This window comes from Patiria miniata, unplaced genomic scaffold, assembly GCF_015706575.1.
Source record: "Patiria miniata isolate m_02_andy unplaced genomic scaffold, ASM1570657v1 HiC_scaffold_3, whole genome shotgun sequence".
Classification (NCBI taxonomy): domain Eukaryota; kingdom Metazoa; phylum Echinodermata; class Asteroidea; order Valvatida; family Asterinidae; genus Patiria; species Patiria miniata.
The window spans coordinates 11353813-11376964 of record NW_024037069.1 but is presented as its reverse complement, the minus strand read 5'-3'; the positions used below and the strand labels follow the sequence as shown (position 1 = coordinate 11376964).

Below are 23152 nucleotides of genomic sequence, written 5' to 3'. Positions count from 1 at the left end.
GAGAGACACCTACTTTGTTTAAAGGTATGATACATCATTGGTAGTGCTGACAATATAGTTTCAGACAGTGTTCATACTTTGTGTGATTCAACATATATATGAAGTATTAAACCTGTGAAAGTTTCAGCTAAATCCATCATCGGAGTCACAAGAAAAATGTGAAAAACCCTTCTGCTTTCAACAGTGATTCTGTATAGGTTCATATGGTGCTTATTTCGATCAGCCACTGATTGAAATAAGCCAGGCAGTTTAGGTCTTCAGATTCAATTTTCTCAAAGGTGACAGCATTTTAGACAGAAATGTTTCACAGGAAGATTGGTACTGGTACCATCTTCATAACTTATCAGCTTTCAAATGAAAACTGAAGACTTTTGTTTTTGGTCATTACCAATGGTGTATCATGCCTTTAACAATCTTAAACAGGTCAACTACCCCAAGGCCAGAAAAATCGCCTCAGACACATTAAGTCCAAGTCCGCAGTGTATTTGGAACAACTGAAGTTGACCCAAACAGAATTTTGTCTTGCACATGTAAACTTTCTATACTAATTTTCCATTTTGAGTCATATCAAACGACTGCAACAGTTGATCTTTTGCATGTAGTTGCTTTGAATTGTTTCAAACTTCGTACAGATTTCTAATCTTTAGATGAATTTAGTTTGGTGCAACTCTGGGATGCCGGTCCGAAATGAGTTTCAGTCTCAAAAATTAGAGTGATGTAGAGCTCCCGACGACTTCTCTATGCAAACATGCAAAGGTCCTACAGGGCCCAATTTCATGGTGCTGCTAAGTACACAATTTTCCAGTAACAGTGCTGCCGACTTTTTTATGGAGACCACAAGCAGGAAGCACACGGCAAAAGGCACGCTCACCTCAAGAGATGCTTTTAAATTAGTGACGTAGTATTAGAAATCTCCTTGTGCGTGCATGAAACAGTGCTTAAGAGTGCAATTTTCTGCTATAGAAAGCACAACTTATCTCCTAACTTTTAACCAGCACCATGAAAGTGGGCCCTGATCTGTTGCCTCTTGTTACTTTCAGCAGCGTTAAAGGGTAAAACCGACAGCGGGGACATACCTGGGAGCAGAACCAGTCTTCTTCCCTGTCCTTATTGGAGCTGTAGACCAGCTGTGTGTCCTGACCGGCCAAGTCAATGTGCCCCTGAAAACAAAACCAACACAGGCACAAAATGAGCGATCCGTAACTACCGTCAACGACATTCACCCTTGGAACATGTGTTTTCACCGGGAAAAATCCATGACTGAACCTTTTGGGGGGAAAAATAGGAGTCTGCATACTCAGGCACTGGTGAGTATCCTTTTTTTTTCCTGGAACCATTTGGTTGAAAAGAATGATGAGGCGATGCAACTATATGAAGGTGCGACGATGTGATTATTTATGCAAAGAATTGCATCCTGCCTCCATCTTATAAGCACAGACGCGTTGAAAATATTGGAATGCTTACTGCATATTTAAAAAAAAAAAAAACTGCAGCATTTCCGGAAAGATAAAAATGAGGAAGCATTATGAAAAAAAACCACCCAAAAACGAACAAAATACGCAATTGCTTCGTCTCGTGTTGTTATCACATCAACATGACCAAATACGATATCTCGTGGCCAAACAAATAACCACATACATACTGCCGGTATCACCCAATCCAAAATGTGATTTGGGAAAGACAAACTATAACCTTTGAAGCTTTCACTATCTACATACTATGTATGATACACAATTTCACAGAACAAACTGTCTGGTCATTATATTCTCTGAAATATGCCTTCCTCAAAAGCATGGTCTACTGAACGCTAATTCCCCACATTTGAATTTAAAAAAAAAAAATTCATATTTTGCTGGATGCTGTGTACATGGAGTGTACATTATTGCTTTTAAAGTGCATCTGCTAATACTTTTTGTAAGAATGAATCAAGACTGAAAACCTAAGTAAATTAAAAAAAGATTGCAAATATAAACTTTAGATTGACTTTCAGCATTTGTAATACATCTTCATTCATGCACCCCCACCCTCCCACAGTAACAACTGATTGCTAGAAATTATGGCAAAGTTGTCACTAGAACCCCATGGCTAGTTTCTTCTAATATAATTACTCCAACTTGAGCAGTATACACAAATTCTCATTCCGAGTTGGTCTTGAGTTAGCTTAATCTCCATCCAGACAGCTTAATTTACACCCAAACTAATTTAAATGTTATAGATAATGTTGTGTTTACCAACTCCTGAAAGAAGTACGATTTCCAAATTTTAATTTTTACATTTCATTTGAGTAAACATTTAGCAGTCAACTTATCTTCAAACTTACATCTTTGGCCAATTTATCACTAGTTAGCACATATGTATAACTTCCCAATTTCATCTTGTCAAGTTCACCATTGATGATGGTTAACGTACAAGTAAATATTACTTCTATCATTCACAGCATTTACAGACTTTTTCAATCTTGATTATGTGCCACATGTGGTCTTTCTATGATAGCTTTTGAAACCATCTTGAGGAATTCCTACCCTCACTGTTACAAATAAAGTCAGCCTAAACTGAAACACCCCCCGACAGCATCTTGCACAATCCAAGCGACCCGTTTACAATTCCTAGCCCAAATTTCCCACTACTTGCCTGGAAGTGAATCTGCTTGATACTCAAAGTACCCAAAAACCACACTGACAAAAAATTCTCCCTTCGTTTAAAAAGGGACCGCAAACCTCAAACTCCGCTTGCACAGCTTGATTGCTTGCACAGCTCACCAGTTCGTAAAGCGCCGTGTACAACGTGTTTGTTCGAACCACTGAGTGGCGATGAGGGTAGGGGCAAAAAGGTAGTCCATCTTGTTTTGTTTTGTTTAGAAGGAGAGAGGCCAAAAGTTTTTTCCTTTCATTTTTGTTTTGTTTTGATGTGTAAAAAAATGGAGCTACAGACATGCAGGAAAATACACGGAACCTGGTTCTCCTCCATCCACCGTTGGGCGTCGGGCAGGAACTGAAACTCCACAAAGGCAAAGCCCCTGGATACACCTAGAGGCGAGGGAGGCACAACAACATTCAGAACAGCAGGGTGTTAAAATGCAACAACACAACAGCGTCTGACTTCAAAAAAATAACCACTCATATTCCCCGATCCAACGCCGATCCAACGGCGAAGATTTCAGCAGGGGTTCACTGGGTTCTGGTTGCCGATTTTTTTTTTTAATGGGTCAAGTTCTTTTGTGATTTCAGTTATTGGCTTGTGTGAACATCATGCCTGTTGAATACTTCATCCAAAGAATAAAATTCTGCTCACAAATTTGGACAGAAATTAATGCCTATCTGACATTATGTCGGAGAAGGTTGGTATTAACAGGCAAAGATGTCAAGGGCAATCATCCATCCACCATTAAAGGGGTTAAAGAACAATTGAGGAACCTCAACTTTTGCTGCTAAAATTAGGAATAAAATAACAATCAAGAAATCCCACAAATCAAAATCCGTTGCCTTTTAAAGCTGTACAGTTTACAATTTAATTTTTCTCCTGTACCTAAGAAAATGACAAACATGGTTCCCCACCCCCTTAAAATTAACGCATGACATTCCATGACAATTTATGAGTTTTCCATAAGTGCATGTTGCTCACCATGACTTTTGTTCATTGTATCCTCTGTACCAAAGATCTGTGTACAATCGAGCAATCTCGTTTCACCATTTTTTGCATGACATTGATCTTGATTCAAACTTTCTCATCACACAAAATTATATTTCTCCATGTTCTCTCATGACAACGGGAACCCTCGAAGTAACTTCACATTTCAACACTTTTTATAACTTACCTCTGTTTATCCCACAGCAAGGCTTAAAATAGAACACCAGTCCGTTCATAATACCATTTTTTTTTAAGTTGGCCATTTCAGTTTTTTTGTGTTTTTTTTTTACAAATGGCCTTCACTACCAAATGAGTACATGCACTATGGGAGACAAATTCTGTTAATACAAATAATAAAAATAAAAATTGAAGAAACAAAAATAGCAATCATCACCAAAAATAAAAAATCATCATCCCTTATTTGGTGAATGGAGGATTTTTCAAGCCACCAACTGAAATCACAGGCGGATCTATTGGATATTGGCAACAACAACCTGGATTTGTGTGGCCTTGAGGGACGGGGAGGGGAAAGTAAACAAATTGTTTAACATGTTCTCACCTGTGTCTCGATGTTTGACCAATCGTACATCTTTGATCGGTGCCCCAAACATCTGCAATACAGTTCGGATCTGGAGAACAAACAAAAAATGAAATTTAGAAGCAAATCTTTAGTCTTGTCACAATATTATTTTGCTCTGATACAATCATTTTACTGTAAATAATAAGTGTTAAACTGCCACTTTTGTTGAACCTGCCTAAAAATGAAGCTCTGCATTAGCCCACCTAGTCTTCTGCACTTCACAACCCTTCAAGTTTTGCTTGTACTATTTTTGCCATAGAGTTAGCACCCACACTTCAAATTCCTTTGAGGTAATCCTTGGCGGAATATGGATAAGTATGCCAATGTTTGAACAGTTATCAGCAAATCACAGAGTTCGAGCCCGGGTCTGGACACTTGTGCCCTAAGGCAAGGCACTAAACCATGATTGCTTCGTCCTTCGGATGGGACGTAAAGCCGTAGGTCCGGTGTGTTGCGTAATGCAATGCATGTAAAAGAACCCAGTGACACTTATCACTAAGAGGAGGGGTTTGCCCCTGTGTTTCTGGCCTCCTGTTAAAACTCCCACGCTGAGTATTTAGGAGAAGAACCAACCAAGAACCAAGGTTGTATCACATTTAAGTTGAGCTCTACTCACGTCATGGTCGGTGATGGAATTATGCAGATTTTTCAGCATGACGGTGCGGCTAGGTTTCTCCTTCTCCTGAGGTCTTCGGTCCCTCCCTTCCCTGTGTCGGTCATCATTGTCCATCCGATCTCCGCGTCTGTCCCCGCCGCTGCGTCTGCCGCTCCGGCGCCTGTCGTCATGGCGATCTCCACCACGTCGCTGCTCACTGTATCTCTCCTCATAGCGCTCGTCGTACCTGTCACTCTGCCTGTCGTCGTATCTGCTGCTGCTGCCACGGTATCTGTCCTCATTCCGCGGGTACCTTTTAGCATCATCGTATCGATCGCCGCTATATCTGTCCTCATCCCTTCGGTCCTCGTACACTTCGCTGCGTTGCTCGCTTCGTCGGTTATTCTGGTACAACTGAATAAAAAAAGCAACAGCAGTTTGGAAAGCTAAATAAGGCTTCCAATTTCTGGGAGAATATGGGGAAATGATTACAATAACATTGATGTCCCTTTTGTTTCAAGAACATCCACCAGATTCTTGTCACTTCTTTTTTAAAAAGAGTTTCACGTATGGCAGTTTAAAAGAACATGCTTTATTATATCGTTGGCACATATTCCCGTCTCTTCTGAGAGTATGCAGTCGCTTTTACTGAGCAGTTCATCTGAATGATCACGAGAGGAAACCTTGTCAGTTTCCATTTGGTGGTTTTCCCCATGACATTATTAGTGGTGTACACTTATGGGTGGTATGGGAACCAGGTACCCTTTTGAAGTAAAACAGGGGTACCCTGGTAACCACAAAAGATACCCAACCCAACCCCAAAATTCAAATCCTGGAGGTTGTCTGACGGGCTTGATAGCTTTACGGTGTAAACTGCACCTTTCGTGAGCGTCATCTGTGGTGTGTTAAAATGCACATAAAGGTGAAATCTGTTTTGGTTTCGGTTTGCATGTAGTCTGGTTTTCATTTTGAAAATTGTCCCCACAAATGGCATTCAAAACCTTTCTTTATCATTGTCTGAGAAGTTACTAAGTAATTTGTAAAGTTGGTTACAGGTACCCGGTCCCGTATCTCTGGAACCGGTTCCTGACATCAGCGGTCGGGTACTCGGGTAATCGGGTACCCAGTTCCGATACACACACCTAGACATTATTTATAAGAAATGAGAGGAACCTGCAACTGGATTCTAACCTCCTGCTCTTGGTAGTTGTTTGTTTCCACATTTGTCTCATAGTTCCCTCTGGGCTGGCCTTGGAGGGCGTTCTCGTTGGCATCATCAAAACGGCTGGGTCTGGATCGGTTACGCCTCCTTTCTCTGCCTTGATTCCTGTCCCAACCAAAGTCTCGTCCTCTGAACATACAACAGATGAAAAATCACGTTCAACTTAGTAAACTTTTAGCGAAACTTTGGTATTGTTAAAAAAAAAAGGGGGGTTTCAATTGTTTTTTTATTGCTCTAAAATCACCTTTACAATCAAAAACAGACTTTTCTCAATTTTCTAATGACACCCTTTTTGCAATTTTGAACAGATTCTTGGTGTGGAAATCACGATTTTTCTGCTCGGTTTGTCCCTTGCGATTCAGCGCGACGCGCGTGCTCACTGTACATCGCGCGGTGATCACCATCTTTATTTTCGAACGGGGGTTGTCGCCGCACTGTCATCGTCATTTTACCCCCAAATTTCCCTCAAAAAATTCAAAACCCTGCCCTTTATCTATGACATACCTGTTTAATGAGAATGTCGCCAACTAGTTTGGTAGGTCCAATAATTTTAAAGTGGATTTTGTTCCCTTATAAGTTAACGGAACCGAGCCCTACCATACACGATCGCCCATTTTTTAAAGGATAGTTGTGTGAATGTTTCTATCCTACTTTTAAATGTTCTTTCCGATTAGTCCTAACATTAAAAAAGTCACATCATTTCGTTCAAAAAGTGCATTTTGTACTGTAGGCAGTGTAGCACAATTGGGGGGTCACACTAAAAAGCGTCAACACAGCGTCAACACATGACAGCAGCGTCAACACACCCACACTTGTTTCACATACCTAGTGTGGACTTTCCTTTCTTTTCGTGTAGTTAAGGAACACCAGTGGAAAAACTCATTTTTCTCAAACTGTGAAAACTCTTACAACCCAATTTTTTTCCAATGATTCCCTTTAGTGTTTCTCTTCATTCTGCTACAGATAAACCTAACCCAAAAATGCCTCTAAACCTGTTTTCCAGAAATGGGGAAACACTGTGTGGACGTGGGCAAGTCCACACTTCGTCGCTGCTACCTACATTATGTGGACGTCTTTTGTTCGGAAGTCCACACTGCGTATGTAAGACAAGCTCACCGTCAACACATCCAAAACACATTCTAAACTGACAAAAAAGGTATACAATTGTAAAGTATAGAATAAAAGAGAATTTCCATTGGATTGAGTTTCCATTTTGTTGTTAAAAATATATACTATTTTCACGCGAAAAAATGTCCTTTAACTTGCACGGCCATTGTCCGCCATCTTGACTTCGCACAAAGCTTGGACTACACCATTTCAAGTAGGGGTGTGTAGGTAATGACATTATCTTGTCAACAACAGAGGTCGCCTTGATAATACCAGTGCACTCTGATCTGTGAGAAACTGAGGTTTATTGTACAACGCTATCACCCTTTAACATAATGGTATGGTCCGCGCTGCCACTGAGGCAACATGGCAGCCAATCTCGGAGCAGCACGGAGAGCCAATTTTCTTGACATGAAAATCGCAATTTTCAGACGTTTAACCTATTGATTTTAAGCCAAAATCTTGTTTCTTTCCATACGGTATGGGTTACAAGTTAATTTTAATGCATTTTGGATGTGTTGACGCTGTGTTGACGCTTGGACTTGGAGTGTGTTGACGCTGTGTTGACTCTTTTTAGTATGACCGCAATTGGGCTGTCCCGGCAGGACACAGTGTCCCTTTAACATGTTTAACTTTTAAGAATGAGCACTCATTTGAAGATTGCATGCTCATTCTTACGAATGCACGCTCATTCTTAAGAATGTTCGCTCACAATCACATGTTCTTAAGATTGCGCAAATTGCAAGAAAGCGCACAACAGCTCCAAGCTTAACCGTTAACCGGCATGGCATACCGGTGACTTTGATTTGAGCAAAAAAATTACGCAGTGGCTATCGTTACAGCAGCCGTAACGCATTTCCCATTTTCTATCGTTACGGTAGTAGGCCTACTGCAACTTTTATAAAAACATGAGAAGAAAAAACAAAATTAGAAAGAACTTAGAATAGGTACATTCACATATTTTTAGATTACATGTGATCAACTTTAAAATAAATTCATTGGATAGAGCTCTCTGAATCGTTGAATTTGACACCTCATTTGTTGGGATTGGGTCAAGCACATCGGAGTTACGACAGGTCAAAGGTCAAAGCCATTGATTACATAATGAAAAACTGTGACTTACTGTGTGTAATTGTATGATTGTGAGTATAACAAGTGATAAGATTAATTAAGAGTACAATCCTAAACAGGAACATTTATCTTAGCCTAGCTCAGTTTGAACTGGTCTTACTGTGTAACTTGACCATTGATCAGGCATGTCCGGTCTAGCGAGAAATTCCCATCAACCATAAGTTCCAACTTTCAAACCCACAACAAGATCAGCAAGACCAAGTTTCCAACAAAAGCTTATTTTTTTTTTAATACGCCCTCCCATCATGACCATGTTTCTTATTGTCAGATTCCCTTTAATTTCTCTCCTTAGCCAATCTTTATGACCAAAAAGTTATCTTTATTAAAACTGGTACATTTTTTTCACAAAATATAATAAATTATTCTAATTTCCTTCCTCCATGATTATCCTGAAAAATCCTATTCCAAATTTGTTTACATAAATATCAACTATACCGAGTACCATCTATGCCTATGTTACAATATGTCATCGCGCAGGTATGGTGGGAACCAGCGTAAGCCGCGCAGCGGCCAAACCAACAATTTGCAGTGGGGCCTAAAATTGAGTATTTCCCGCGGTAGTATAACCATTTTCAATTGCCGTGCGCTAAAATTTGCTACGATGAAAAGTTTCCAACCAAAAGTAACGTGAAAAAAGAGTCAATTCAACTAGTTATAAATATACTTTTGTTCAAGCATGGACTTCTGTAAATACCTTATATTTTGATAAAAGTGCAACAAAATCTCAAAATTTTGACGTATCGCTGACTTTCCAAACCAAAAATCAACTGGGGGAACGTTCAAAATGTTCACTTTCTGACTTCATCTAATTGCCATTTTTAATGTAGTTCCGGTTCATTTTATGAATGGACCGTTTCACATAAGTAGAAGACCATATAAGTTTATAACCCTCCGCAAATACACGATGCGGAATGCGACGGCTGGCGCACTACGCGAGATCGCGGCTCAATTTTTCATTCGCGGTAATTGGTCCAGCGCGCACAGCGCCCTCTATCAGTTGTGACCGTACCTACTTAGAAGGAAAAAAGTGAATTTGAACATTATGAAATTCAGACTTTATTTCCCTTTAAAGAAATAATCCTCCAAAGCCTCAGGTTAGAAAAGGAAAAAAATTCAAGTGCAAAACTGAGATGCGAACCCGCAACCTCGTGGAGCAAAATCCTATCCTCTATCGACTGAGCTTTCGCACTGCTCGCTAAAACGTGGGGAAACAAATTATTATATATCTGCGTGCGTATCAAAAAAGTATCGTAGAGGGCGCTAAACAACGACTGCCGTAACGATAGCCACTTCGAAAAAATTATGACGTGCTATCGAAAAAGAACGTATGGAAAATCTCTTTACAATAGAGTATTACCGATCTCTTCTAATATCTGCTTGATCTACTGCCATCTCGCGTTGTTGAGCTAAGTACTGGTTGATTTCGAGCTCCATATTAGTGCAATTTAACGGCAAATGCCGGCTTTTTTCAAGCTGTTTCTGTGAACGTCACCTCGTCATCGCATCGTCGAAAGAAATTTGCTTTTTGGTCTCTAGTACGCATGCGCATATGAATACAGGTCAACTCGTACGCGAACCAACTCGTACGCGACCAACTCGTACGCGGGTCAATTCGTACGCGAACCGACTCGTACGCGGACCGACTCGTACGCGGACCGACTCGTACGCGGACCAACTCGTACGCGGACCAACTCGTACGCGTGAGTTTAGACGATTGGTTTAGCTCACATGGACAGATGAAATTAGGTTCGGTACGGTAGGTCGGCATAATTTTACCTTTTTCTGAAAGGTTGAGATTTTCAAATTAAATGTAGTTGATTTTTGAATCCGCCAGTGCTACTTACATTCGCGATTTTTTAGAGAAGAATTCTGCGTTTTTTTTTTTTTTACAAGTTCGCTTGATTGATTGGGAAGTTGTCTTCGCGATAACCAGTATGTGTAAAGAATGCATGATTGAATCGCTGTAACCTGTGTATGCCGCGGTACAATTGCTGGTTGGTTAGACAAGTAAAATGACAAGAAAACACCGATATTTGCGAGGTCTATTGTATAAAAAGGAGTTACTATAAAAAAAAAAGGAATATAGCATCACGCATGCTTATACAGTTGTACGGACAGTGTCCGCCAGTTTTTTGCTTGAGTCAGATAGTTTTTTAGTCCTAATTATTATATATCCAAATAATATTTTGTAAAAAAAAGAAAAAATGGGGAGTTGATTTTTATTTTTTGTTAAAATCAGAATTTTATATAATTTCACCGGAAATGCGAGGTTTCTTGGGTCAAATGCGATTTTCTTGGGTCAGAAAATTAATTTTAACAGATCAAATAATTTAATCCTTTAAAACAGTTGATAATTAGACACAAATTAAAGGGGTTTCCTTTTTGAATTTTATGATTTTTTTTCTTTCTGTTCGTTGATCTTTGCAGTATCCCAATAATTTTTCACTCGCACGCCGGCCTGGTTAAGGAATAGTTTGTTTAGCCCCGGCCGCCTCTGTTTTGACAAGCATTTGGTTAGCGGGCTATACCGCTAATTTCGAACCCTGATGTGTTATGTGTTATACCTCCATGGTTATTACCAAGCATTTCAGTTGTAAATAGAAATTGCTAGGCCTACGGATGTCCCCGCGTGTCTGCTTTTTAATTGATCAATGGTTGTGCAGGCGCGGATCCAGGATTTCTTTAGACGGGGGGCACACCTTTAGAGGACTTATTTGCTCCGAGGACTAATGCGAGCGCGAAGCGGGAAGCCCTTACGGCGTGGGGTCCGGGGCCCGCTTAAGGGCCCCGGAAAATTTTGGATTCTAAATGCCCTGTGGTGCAATCTGAGGCGACTCCTTGCCCCTTTCCCCCTGAATTATTTGAGCAAAAGTTGTTAAGCTTATGAGGATCCTTTTTTTTTAAATATACTTTTATGTTTTTACAAATTTTAAGCTACTGTGTACTTCAAAATTTGTAAAAACCATGTATTTTCGTCTTCGCGGAGCAGTGTCTTACGGCGTGGGGTTCGGGGCGCGGGCCTACTCAAGGGCCCCGTGAAATTTTTGATTCTATAGATGCTCTGTGGTGCAATCTAAAGCGATTTCTGGCCCCATTTCAGCAAAATGTTGTGAAGATTGTTAGGATTTTTTTTTCATTATCGCTTCGGTTTGCGGTAACACCATGTGTTTCTTTATTTTGTGTTCATTGGTTTAAAACTGTACTCTTGTATTTCTTCTGTTCTTCACTGTCTTGATAACCAGGTATTTTCGACGGCATTATCAATTTCTTGCAATTTGTTTTGTAAAAAGAATTGGATAGGCTTAGTTTGTAGGGAGATCTGGCCCGAGGACTAATAATGCGGAGCGTGAATGTATTTCGGCGTGGGGTGCGGGGCCCGCTTAAGGGCCCCGGGAAATTGTTGATAATTAGATGCTCTGTGGTGAAATCTGAGGCGATTCCTGGCCCCTCTTTCCCGGAGTTATGTGAGCAAAATGTTTTAAGTTAAATAAGCATTTTTTTCATTGGTTTAATGTATACTCTTGCTTTAACAAGCGTTTTAAGTTTCTTCGTTTTTCACTTGATAACCATTTTCGTCTGCATGTTTTCGTGCATTTTATTTTTGAAACGGAATTGTATAGACTTAGTTTGTAAACTTTTGCAAGGATGCTTTCTAATGTTTTGTATAAAGTTTAAATTTTCAGTTTATCAACAAGATAAGATTTTCTACGGAAATTTTATACGGAAGCGGACATGTTTTGGACTCGATCCTTGAAAGCGCGTGGAAGAAAATTTATGCTGGCCCCCATGACCAATAGTGTGGTCCAAAGAGTACACTATAACGGCCGTCACACGTACAGTAACACGTGCGTGTTTTTCGTACGGGTACATACGCTCAGAATCGCATTTCATAAACCGATGTACTATACAGGGTTACGTATAGAGTACGTGGGATCGCGGTTTATTTCGAAGCTTCTCGAGTTCCCTGTTTCATACGGCCACACAATGTTTGCAGGCCGCTGATGTTTAATATCGGCGCCGGTATTTTTGTTAGAAGGTTGCCCTCCTCCTTCCCTCCATTTCTCTCACCTCCCCCTCTTTTTCCCCCTGTTCTTAATTTTTTTTTTTGTGGACTCAATTTGACGGGGGGCACGTGCCCCCGCGGCCCACCCCTGGATCCGCGCCTGTTGTGAACCACAATGAAAGTTGAGTGACAGGCAGTTGACAAGTCTGATCGATCTCTTTTGATCTTCTAAACCCGCCGGTTCTTTTAGGACACCGAACCGCGAGAACAGATCCATGGTAGTCCAGAGCGTTGCAATTGGGTCAGTTTGACAATGGTGACAATTAATTGACTGACAGGTACATTGATTAAAAAAACACGAAAAATGCAACTGGTACATCGTTGCATTAATATATGGAATTAAATTTGACGTGACAAGGCTACAGGTATGCACACGATACAACACTCGTCTAACTACAAAAATCAGTTACTTTACTCATCATTCACGGGTTCACTCCCAATCACACACAACGGTCACACATTGAACTACGGACTACCCGTCACACTATTCCCAAATTCTTCCCAACCATGCCAACCCAATCTTCGAAACCACTCCTAAAACGGCCCGCGTACGAGTTGGTTCGCGTACGAGTTGGTTCGCGTACGAGTTGGCTCGCGTACGAGTTGGCTCGCGTACGAGTTGGCACGCGTACGAGTTGGTTCGCGTACGAGTTGTCTCGCATACGAGTTGACCAATCCGCGTACGAGTTGACTCGCGTACGAGTTTGTTCGCGTACGAGTTGACCTGTTTCCGCGCATATTACTTATAAGTCACAAGCCCTGGATTCTCTAAGTGCAAATGCATTGCCCTAGATCGTTTGAGCTTACACTACTGACTAAAATTATCCTCGTCCAGAGCTTCATAACATACACGAAATACAAGAAGCCCTGGACGCGTATGACAAAGCTGTGAAATTAAATCTTGGGGTCGTACAGTCATGACAGTATGAGATCAAGGTGATAATACCCGTGTGTGCTGATTTGATGTGATGCCTGGCATGCTGGCATAAACTTCTAAAAAGTTGTTTATTGTTGTAATACTTGTATTTGCGAAGTAAACCCGTTTCAGTAACTCAAAACATGGTCAAAATAAGCAATTTGAACAATTCTTATTACTATTAGAGCTTGACTGAATTAAAATGATCAGAAATAAATTTAAAAGTGCATCGATTTTGCTGATGATCGATTGATGGCCTACCCATGGAGGAATAAGAACACATTATTCCTCTTATTCCTCCATGGCCTACCCTACGGCTACGCGCGCTATGCCTATGGAGTCAGCATGGGAGGGGCGGGGCTTAGGAATAGGTTTTTTTTAAATCTTGCCATAATCGTTACTGTACTAATTATATTGATATATTTTAATTTAGATGTGCATTTGGCAGTACATTTTCTATCTGAAGAATTTACCTGAAGGCCACAAACTGGGCCTCTCCTTCCCACTCCGCCCCCCCCCCCCCCATGCCATGGCCCAAGTTTCCTAGCATAAGCAAGTGTTGGCTACCCTACCGTGGGATTGTCCCTGCACTTTAAGGGTTCAGCTTTATTTGCTATTTTATACCCTATTTAGGTTGATGCAATGGATGATGAGACAGGGAAAAAAGATGTTGCCATAGCAACACTGGATGAGCATCATCAAGAAAAGAAAGAAACAGGATGGGACCGAATCAAACAGGCTTATACAGCAGAGTGAGTTGGAAATTCTGTTTTTGTTTTGTGGAATTCGTGAAACTGTACTTTTTGGGGCATATTGCATGTTTTAAATAAGTTTATTTTTGGTCGATCGTAAATTAATAGAAAAGAATTATAAAGAGCAAAAACCTGAAGACCTGGGAATCCTCGGTGATCGTGAAGTGTAGGGCCCGGTTAAGGGCCCTATAAGGGAACAAAATCCACTTTAAAATGATTGGACCTACCAAACTAGTTGTGGACATTCTCAATAAACAGTTTTGTCATAGATAGAGGGCAGGGTTTTGATCTTTTGAGGGACATTTAGGGGTAAAATGACGATGACAGCACGGCGAAAACACGCCAAGAATCTGTTCAAAATTGCAAAACGGGTGTCATTAGAATTGAAAAAAGTCTGCTTTTGATTGTAAAGGTGATTTTTGAGCAATAAAAAACATTTTTGACTCTAATTTGATCAAAATAAAACAGGGGCCCTACACTTCGCGACCGCCGAATCCTCATCATTCACAACTCAATCAAAGTTTCATCCCAATGTGCTGCATCAGGTAGCAAAGAAAGCGAATCGAGTCCTAGGAATGATAAGGAACTTGGCATACAGAAGCTGAAACGGCATAACCAAACTATACAAATCCGTAGTACGGCCATATCTGGACTATTGCATACAAGTTTGGAAACCTCACATGGTTAAAGACAAAGTTGTACTTGAGAAGGTCCACGCCTAAGCTACCAAATTGATCCCAAAACCTGCAGCACTTGCCATATGAAGAATGAATAGCCAGCCTCAATCCAATATTAACTTTGGAAGACAGAAGGAGAAGGGGTGACCTCATCGAAGCATTCAGAATAATAAACCAAATAGAGAAAATCAATCCAGACACCATGGTCAAGAAGGCCGACTACAAAGGAAAGAACCAGAGGGCACCCTCAGAAATTCGCAAAAACCAGACCAAATCTCAACATAAGAAAATACTTCTTCAGTCAGCCAGTCCTTGACCACCGGGGAAAGAATTCTATACACGGTCTCCACTCATGATCAGACCTCCTGCACAAAGTCTATGGGCCATGACAGAAAAAGTTAAAGTATTATCAAAGAATTTTCGCACTCCTAAAATAGTGTTTCTTCATCAGATTTACAACTTTTGTTACTTTTCAGGTCATATTATAGAATATGAGTGGAGGCCGTGTATAGAATTCTTTCTACAATGGGATCAATAGCCTATCAGAGAGCGCTGTATTTGCACCCAATCCCTAAGTTTTAAAATCCAACTAAGAACACACATAGGCTAATAATGGGGCAAAAATGGACCCCCCCCCCAACCCTGCCACACATGCTGAGGACAGAAGTGTGGCACTTCAATTAATTCAAGGAAATTCTTCATGTATTTGTGTTCTGTTGTGTACATTCTTCAACAGCCCAGAAACTCATGAGATCCCGCGGGAGTTGTACGAGCTGATCCTGATGACAACGATGGGTATGCTGATGGGATATGCCTACGGTGGTGTCCCGGCATCCAGACATGCCAGAGATCGCTACATACAGAAAAGCGGGGCCGCAATATACAGCAGCCGTCTCGAAGCTACGGTAAAATTCATTGATACATAGAATTTTCTTAATTTTCTTGGGAGTGAGACAAGAAAGTGAGACATTTTTCTTGAATTTTCTTGTCTCACTCCCAAGAAAATAAGAAAATTCTAGAAAATAAGAAAATGTTTTTTGCAGTGTGGTTGTTAAATAAGAACGCTGTCTCTTTGTTTTGGTCACTCCAACAATGAACACGGTCTGCAAATAGACAAACAGAAATGTAATATGATTAAGAAAGGTTGGTAATCCTCTATCTCCCCCCAAGTCTTTGGCACAAAACGTTCCTATGTGTCCTTTGGTGTGACAAAGACTGAGAACATGAATAAAGAACATTATTAACGATTAATCTAGACTAAACTGTAACACCAAAAACCAGAAACGTAAGGGTAAAGTATGATCCAATTAATAGGATCACATATCATAGTCAGAGTGCCAGGCAGGCTTGTTAGTACTGCGACCGGACCGCCTGGGTGCAGCAGCTGGGGTGTCAACTGCGGGAGGGGTAGCGGGCTTGGTACCAATGACCTGGGGAGGCAACATCGAAGGTACTGGGCCGCTGGGCCTGCTGGCTTGTGACGACTCATCCATAGGTGGGGGCGGAGCATCAACAAGGGGCCGACGTTCTTGACTCGGAGGGTCCTGGGTCATTCTGGGCGATGTGCCAGGGTCTGTAGCATGTGCCAAGGGCAACGAGAGTCGCTGTGGAATGGCGCCAGTTGCGGTGGGGGAGTGTGTCGACTTGGTGTGGTTTTTCCAAGTCATTGACAGTAACTAACTCGTCAAATGCACACCCATTGGGGTGTTGTACTGGATCAGAGATGGTACATAAGGCATCAAAGACAGCACCTTCACGGTCATCAGGAGGGGCGGGTGTCGAATGTTTTGGTTTGGCCTTACTGCAGCACACACTCTCCATGTGGTGGTGTTTATCACAATGCCCACACCTGTGGCCATATGCTGCACATTCGGTTTTACGAGCGCGGGCCGGGGCGTTCTTCCCATGTCCTTTCTTACCACAGTAGGAGCATGGGTCATGTTTCTCCTTGAGGTTCACTTGCTTGGCTTTTTTGTACGTGCTGCTGGTCGCATCCACTGAGTGTGAGTCTAGTAGTGATGATGCAGACCGTTTGCCTGCCTCTTTAGCTTCAATGAATTGGAAGACTTCCTCCAGGGTCATGTCTTGGTTCTTATCGCCAAGGAGATCAAGCTGGATTTCAGGGTCTGCGATGCCTCGGGTGAGTACATCCCGTAGGATTGCTTCTGTGTAGTTAACGTCAATGTCACAGCCAGGGCATTTTATTAGGAACTTGCAAATTCCTGCTTGACCACGTAGGCGAGCTCCGAAGCTGCGCACTGTTTCATCACGATCCTGACGCATATTGTGAAGTGTCACTCTGGCAACCATAGTGTTCTCTTCACGCACAGCAAGTTTTTTTATGGCAGCCAGTACCTCAGTTTCAGATTTGTTGGTGAGGCTACCACCCGCGGATCTTGTGAGGTCCTTGCGCAAGGGTTCATCACAGCATTCAAGTAGTTGTACTACTTTGTCCTTGCCGGCTATCTTGGTGGCATCGACGTAATCTGACCACCGTGACTTGAAATAAGCACCGTGACTTGAAACACTGGAGCCAGCAGCGGCAATCAATGGCCTTTTGACCTTCTCAACCTTGGCAGCATGTCCAGAGGTGTGTACAGCGCTGTGGGCAGTGAGGAGTGCAGCTACGATAGCGGCATCGAGATCCTGAGTGGCGTAGTCACAGCCGGGGATGGGGCATGATACAACAGGCATTGTTGTGTCTTAGGGCTTCCGTGTTCATAAATAAGAACGCTGTCTCTTTGTTTTGGTCACTTCAACAATGAACACGGTCTGCAAATAGACAAACAGAAATGTAATATGATTAAGAAAAGTTGGTAATCCTCTAGTTGTCAGAAAATATTCTTGGAAGTTTCTGATCATGGGAAGTTCCAAAAAGGGGCAGAGATGGCTCATCTTACACTAGTCTTATACGGATGAATTTTTGGCCAGAGAGACATTTTCCAGATATTCTATTCATTCAACTTTTCAACTGTGAGTTATGCCCAAGTGTAATATGATATCTCAAAATTGACTGTTCTTGCATTTTTTGTTCAAGCAGTGGTTGTGTCTGTTACATTATCACCCTCTGTTAAACCATGTTCCAAGTCCTTAACACAATTATCTTTACATTAAATAAGGCAATAAATGTGTGCTTGGCCAGTTTTAAACACTCTGTTTAAGACCGGTTGGAGTCTGGATGCAGATTGGGTAAGTATCAGCATCCAGACTCGAACAAGTCTTAAACAGAATAATTTTCGGTAAAAAAAACAAAAATCTAAACTTTTCAGTCCAAAAGTCAAAACAAGTCAAAAATAATACATTTGCAATGATGTTTTTCGAAACACAACTGTAGGTATATTGTGGTAGTGTCCATGTTGCATTGCGCGTAATGCGCGATGTCGTGCAGAACGCAGCTGTGCCGGTGCAGTGTGCATTTAGGACTATGAAATACTGACTCAATGGTAGTATTGCGCATGCCTACATGTGAACGTTCAACCCATAAAACGGTGTTTAAGACTTGCCAGCCATGTCTTTATCATCTGTTTAAACCGGCTACGTGATTGTCTCTTGACCAACAAGAATGGATAAACTGTTTCAGGTATTTATGAATTCAAATTAATGTATTAGCACTGTGCGACCCTTTTTATTTCTCAAGGGTTACTCGATTTATTTACATCTTTCTCTCTTTTATTAACAGGGTGCATCTTACAATGCGGGAGTAAGAGGCTTCATACGCTATGGGTATCGTTGGGGATGGAGGATAGCATTCTTGGCTGCTGGTTTCCAGTGAGTACTGCTCATTTTCATTGAGAGACAGGATAAAAGTTCAGCCCAATAATATCATTTCTAACAGGAAAAGACTTGTAAGATATTGCAACAAAGACCACATCTTACAGCCAAAGCATGCCCTGCCAACTTTGAAGCCGCATTTCCATATGCATTTTCAGTCCATGTTGTGTTTCTGATGAGTAGTTGAGCCTACAGTTTTGAATAGTATACAGATATTGAGTGGCTCAGAGTGAAATGGGAGGAATATTATCGCAAGGTAAAATCTGGACTTTTTCCATTTCACGAGGTGAAGTCGAGTGAACTGGAAAAGTCCAGATTTTACCGAGCGATAATATTCCTCCCATTTCACAATTTAAAGCCACTCAGTATTTGTATTATATATTGACATATAGATCCTTGTCATTTGATATATTTGAACTTTTATTTCAATACAATTTGGTGGAAAATGTATTTCTTTTCCAAAGCACCCCTTTACGAAAATATTTGAACCCAACTCTGTAGCGCTGGCTCTTTGGAACATTACGCGCTACGCGCAACGCTGAACGCGCACGCCAGCATGCATTTGCACACAAATACCGTGTCATGGAACAAGAATGATCCTAACTGTTCAATAGTATTTGCCATTCCCCATGGGCGAATAGGACTTTTTCAGCCCTGGCGTGAATGGGAGCAATAACGAATGTCACGTGATGTGAGTTCCACAAATCAAATGACAAGGATTTGCATGTCTCTTATATAATCCCAAATATGCAATGGACACACGAAATAGACTGAGAACATGCAAACTGAAAGGTGGCTTTAACAGTAACCTTTTCAAGAATCAGGATGCCTTTGGGTCATTCTATAAATTTGGGGTCCACTTTTTTTCCCGTCCCTGTTACATCTGACATCTATGATTGTATAATTCTGATGCACTCCTTAATGCAGTCATCCTCAAAGAGTGATTATGAATAGCAAACTACCTACCCAACAAATAAACAATCATTTGAAGTCATTCTTAATGATGCTTGAATGGCAAATTACAAAGTACCAAGGTAACAGGGACGGGAAAAATGTCACACTTTGGACCCCAAATTTATAGAATGACCCCTTTATCATTCCAGGGCACAGCTAGAGATTGTAATGAATTCACTATTTAAGAAATTCTAACAAAGAAACAAGAGCTGTAAAATAGAGCGCATAATAGTCAGACTTGCTTTAATTTGAACCCAACACTAGCAGATCCTTTAAAATCCAGCAAGTTTTGGAGGATTTTGTTAGATTGAGCCAGTTAAGCCACTTTTTGAGCTTATAAGTGCAAAGAATTTGCCATTGAATTACACTGCACAGCAGTTGATTTTGGAGGATTGAGGAAGGTTTCCAGAAAGAATTCCTGTGAAGTTTAGGATTGATACTCTGGAAATTGTTCCCTGCCCACTTGACTTCACTTGACTTGTCACTTTTCATTGCTTTAACTTATCCATTTATCCATGGTAATAAAACTAATGTGTGGTGCTTAAATAGCGCTTTCTACCAGATCTGAGATCAGCGCAATCTGGTCTGTACGGTACAGGTACCCATTTATACTTTGGGTGCATGGAGAGAGGCAACAGTAGTAAAGTGTCTTGCCAAAGAACACGAGCATCATGTTGTCTGAGTCAAACCCACGTACCATCGCACATAGGTCAAACACCGTAACCAGTGGACTACAGTTCTCCACATTGACACATTTTCCAATGCACCTCGTTCCATGTGTCATCTTACGTGAACTTGCTGTTTTCTTTATGTTTTCTCCGTAGAGGAATTAGCACGTGTATGTCATTGTACAGAGACAAACAGGACATCACAAACTACGTCAGTGCAGCAAGTAAGCCACAATCATGATAACGAATTTGGACTTTCCTCGCCTTTCACATCTCAACTTCCATTACTTCAACCTGGATTTTATACCAATCAGAAACTCCTGAGATGTGTTTTAAGAAGTCTGTGCTCTTCCACAATTCTGGGGTTTTCCCCCTGCAAATGTTCTTTTTGTTCTGATGACTGAACTATTTTATTTTCGTATTGGACATCTGCAATCCTCTGAATAAAAGGTCAAGTTTTGTTTGCAGTTGTATTGTGCAAGAACAGATTGGCCATGCGAGTAGACTTGTTGAGATTGGCCCTGTGAGTAGACTGGTTTTCCGGTTCCCACATTGTCAATACTCATTGGGAGACGGGAACCAATCCCCCCAAGAACTGAAATATTGTCAGGCTGGAAATATGTTGAAATTTGTGACGTTTTATTCCAAAACTAAACGTGGACCCATTCATTTGTTCAATGTCTCATGTCTCTTGAATAACTTTTGTATGGCTAGAAAAAATTGCAATTAAAAAAAAAAAGATTTAAACTTGAAACTAGCTCGGAAACTATCTTAACCAGTTCGTGTCGGATGACGTGTATACACGCAAAAGTTTTGCGGTATTCAGAATGGATGAGGGACAAACTAGCTGTGACCGAGTCTGGAAATATCTGTCTGCGACCCGCTCGCAGCAAATGAGGCTGGAAATATCAGGGTGTGCTACCTGCAGACGACAGCCTGAATCCGTCTGGCATCGAGGTTTGTGAAAAAAATCCCACGCCTGGGTCTGGTCAATGTCAAAATAATCCCAGCGCGAACTGGTTAGTTGACAATCCAATCCCATTGTCTGATGTATTTTCTTTTTATTTCTTATTCCCTGCCACCCTCCTTGTCTCTCTGTGTCTACCACCCTGTCTGCCTCTCTGATTGTCACCCTCAGTGGTGACAGGTTCGTTGTACAGATTCAACCTTGGGCTGAGGGGGCTTGTTGGGGGAGCGTTTGCGGGTGCTGTTGTGGGGTGAGTAGAACAGATGTTTGACAGGATAAGTTCATATCCTTGCTAGCAATGCTCTTCAGTAGTAAAACCTTAGAAGTGAAACAAGCAGGAATGTAGTCAAGTCAATCTGAAGTCCCTGCAAGTTCCTCACAAGTCCTCCAGTCCCAATTCAACTCACAAGCTACTCAAATGAGTTTTGGCAAAGGCATTCCATTGTTATTGGTCATCCACTGTTACTTGTGACTGGACATGTGAATGGACTTGCCTACATCCTTGGAAACAAGTTTTGTTTTTATGGTCAGTAAGTACTAGTTCGTCTTTTAGATTTTTGCAAAATGTGTCCATTAGGCCAAAAAAATAAGTCTCCGGTTTCTGGTATGGAGCTTGCCCAAAAAGTGGTGCGGCGACGCGGCTTTTTCATACCGGATTTTTTTTGGCTTCAAATGTCGGCTGATGACTGCAAATGGTGCCCGACTAAACTTAGTGCAAATATATGGGAGTCCAGAGAGGCCACATAAAGCTTATTCTCGACCATAACCCAATCTAAAAACACGTTAAAATTGTGCAGCAGCAGGATTCCAGTCAAACCAGTGAGTTTGGCGGTTTTGAGACATCATCTTTCATTGAAAAAAAAAACTTTTTCATTTTGCCGACGCGCATGGCTACAGCGACGCGGGCGCGCATACCAGAAACCGGAGACTTTTTTTTTTTGGCCTTACCAATACTCTTCCTGTCTATTGCAGTATTCCAGCTGGGCTGATATTAATGGGGGCCCAGAAACTGCAGGGAGAAACCACATTGGAGAAGAATAAACGAGTACGCCAGGAAAAAGCAATCGCCAGAGATAAAGAATTGTAAGTCAATTAATTTTCTGTGGGGGGAGACTATAGGTTCCCCTAAAATGTGTTTCTCATACAGCCCCCTCCCCTCTGCCCCCACCCCTCCCCAACCCCTCCCCCACAAAAAATAAGATTTGTAAAGCAGTCATTTGGTACTTCAAGCAATCAACCCATAAACTACCCATCCTTCAACCCCAAAAAGGACTTTCGTAAGACATCAAATCAATCCAAAACTGATGCTCAAAATAAGCTACTTTGAAAAAAAAAATGAGTCAGATTTACAAGTTATTGCTAAAAGACTTTTAGTAATGTTTGTTTGCCCTTTTCCGTGCTTTTTTCCTCAATACCTGAGACTCTTTGTTTCCTCAGGTTACTAAGGAGAGATGTGACTCCTTTGATGATGGAGTACATGGAGGAGAACATGAATCCGAGAAGTGACTCTGAGAAAAATGAGACGGCTTCAAGTTGATGCTGATTTGTGGTTGACTCTTCTGTTCCATCTAATGTTGCATTCCCCGATGCATCAAAGCCCTCGGACCAGTATTCATCTAGCCTATGCATAAAACAGCATGCGTTTCAGTTCCACATACAAGCCGAAATGTCAACAATGGAGAACTTTGACTCTGTACACAAGAACACCCAATGATAAAAATGACGAGTGCGATAATGAGCAACTGAGCGTCACTGTCGCTGTAGGACCATTCTCATGTGCATTTGTCTCACGTGAAGACACCGTGGATTTGTTCACAGCAAAGTTGAAACTGTTTGCCATACTATGCTCAATCCGTGCATGAATACGATGTGTTCTTCACCGCCTCGCATCAGTAGTCCATGCTGCACCATCTACAGTTCCCATACGGAGGCCTTTTTATACCCTGGCTTATTTGGTGTTTCAGTTGGCTTTGAAATATGTGACTTAAAGGCACATAGGGTCATTTGCATTAAAGGGAAGATACAACATTTGCAAACATCAAAAAAACGAAATGATCAAATTATCACGAAATACCTTTCTGGATTGTTAGGAAAGACGGTCTAAAGCATCCTGTAACATCGT

At 41.4% G+C, this 23152-nt stretch overlaps 2 protein-coding genes across 10 annotated transcripts in view; one reads left to right on the top strand and one right to left on the bottom strand.

Annotated features, from left to right (window-relative positions):
• LOC119738700 (RNA-binding protein 5-like) overlaps positions 1-9797 on the bottom strand; it is a 23261-nt gene extending 13464 nt beyond the window's left edge. For 2 of the 3 annotated variants that reach the window (XM_038213628.1, XM_038213629.1), the window contains exons 1-6: positions 9620-9797; positions 5994-6153; positions 4824-5216; positions 4187-4256; positions 2953-3026; positions 1077-1160 (exon numbers count right to left, since the gene is read on the bottom strand). In XM_038213628.1, the coding sequence (XP_038069556.1) occupies positions 1077-1160; positions 2953-3026; positions 4187-4256; positions 4824-5216; positions 5994-6153; positions 9620-9696 (858 nt within the window). In that variant the 5' untranslated portion in view covers positions 9697-9797. Of the gene's footprint in view, positions 1-1076; positions 1161-2952; positions 3027-4186; positions 4257-4823; positions 5217-5993; positions 6154-9619 lie in introns of those variants that run through there. The other variant, XM_038213630.1, reaches the window with a different exon arrangement.
• On the top strand, positions 9566-23152 carry LOC119738702 (complex I assembly factor TIMMDC1, mitochondrial-like). Of its 7 annotated transcripts, none has more exons than XM_038213637.1 (8): positions 9566-9587; positions 13875-13993; positions 15407-15575; positions 18350-18438; positions 20220-20287; positions 21202-21280; positions 22003-22113; positions 22468-23152. In XM_038213637.1, the coding sequence occupies exons 2-8, from the start codon at positions 13884-13886 to the stop codon at positions 22565-22567; spliced, it is 726 nt and encodes a 241-aa protein (XP_038069565.1). In that variant the 5' UTR covers positions 9566-9587; positions 13875-13883; the 3' UTR covers positions 22568-23152. The 7 variants fall into 7 exon arrangements, with proteins under 7 accessions (XP_038069565.1, XP_038069564.1, XP_038069566.1 ...); XM_038213636.1 differs by lacking the exon at positions 9566-9587 and adding an exon at positions 13169-13261; XM_038213638.1 differs by lacking the exon at positions 9566-9587 and adding an exon at positions 13260-13273.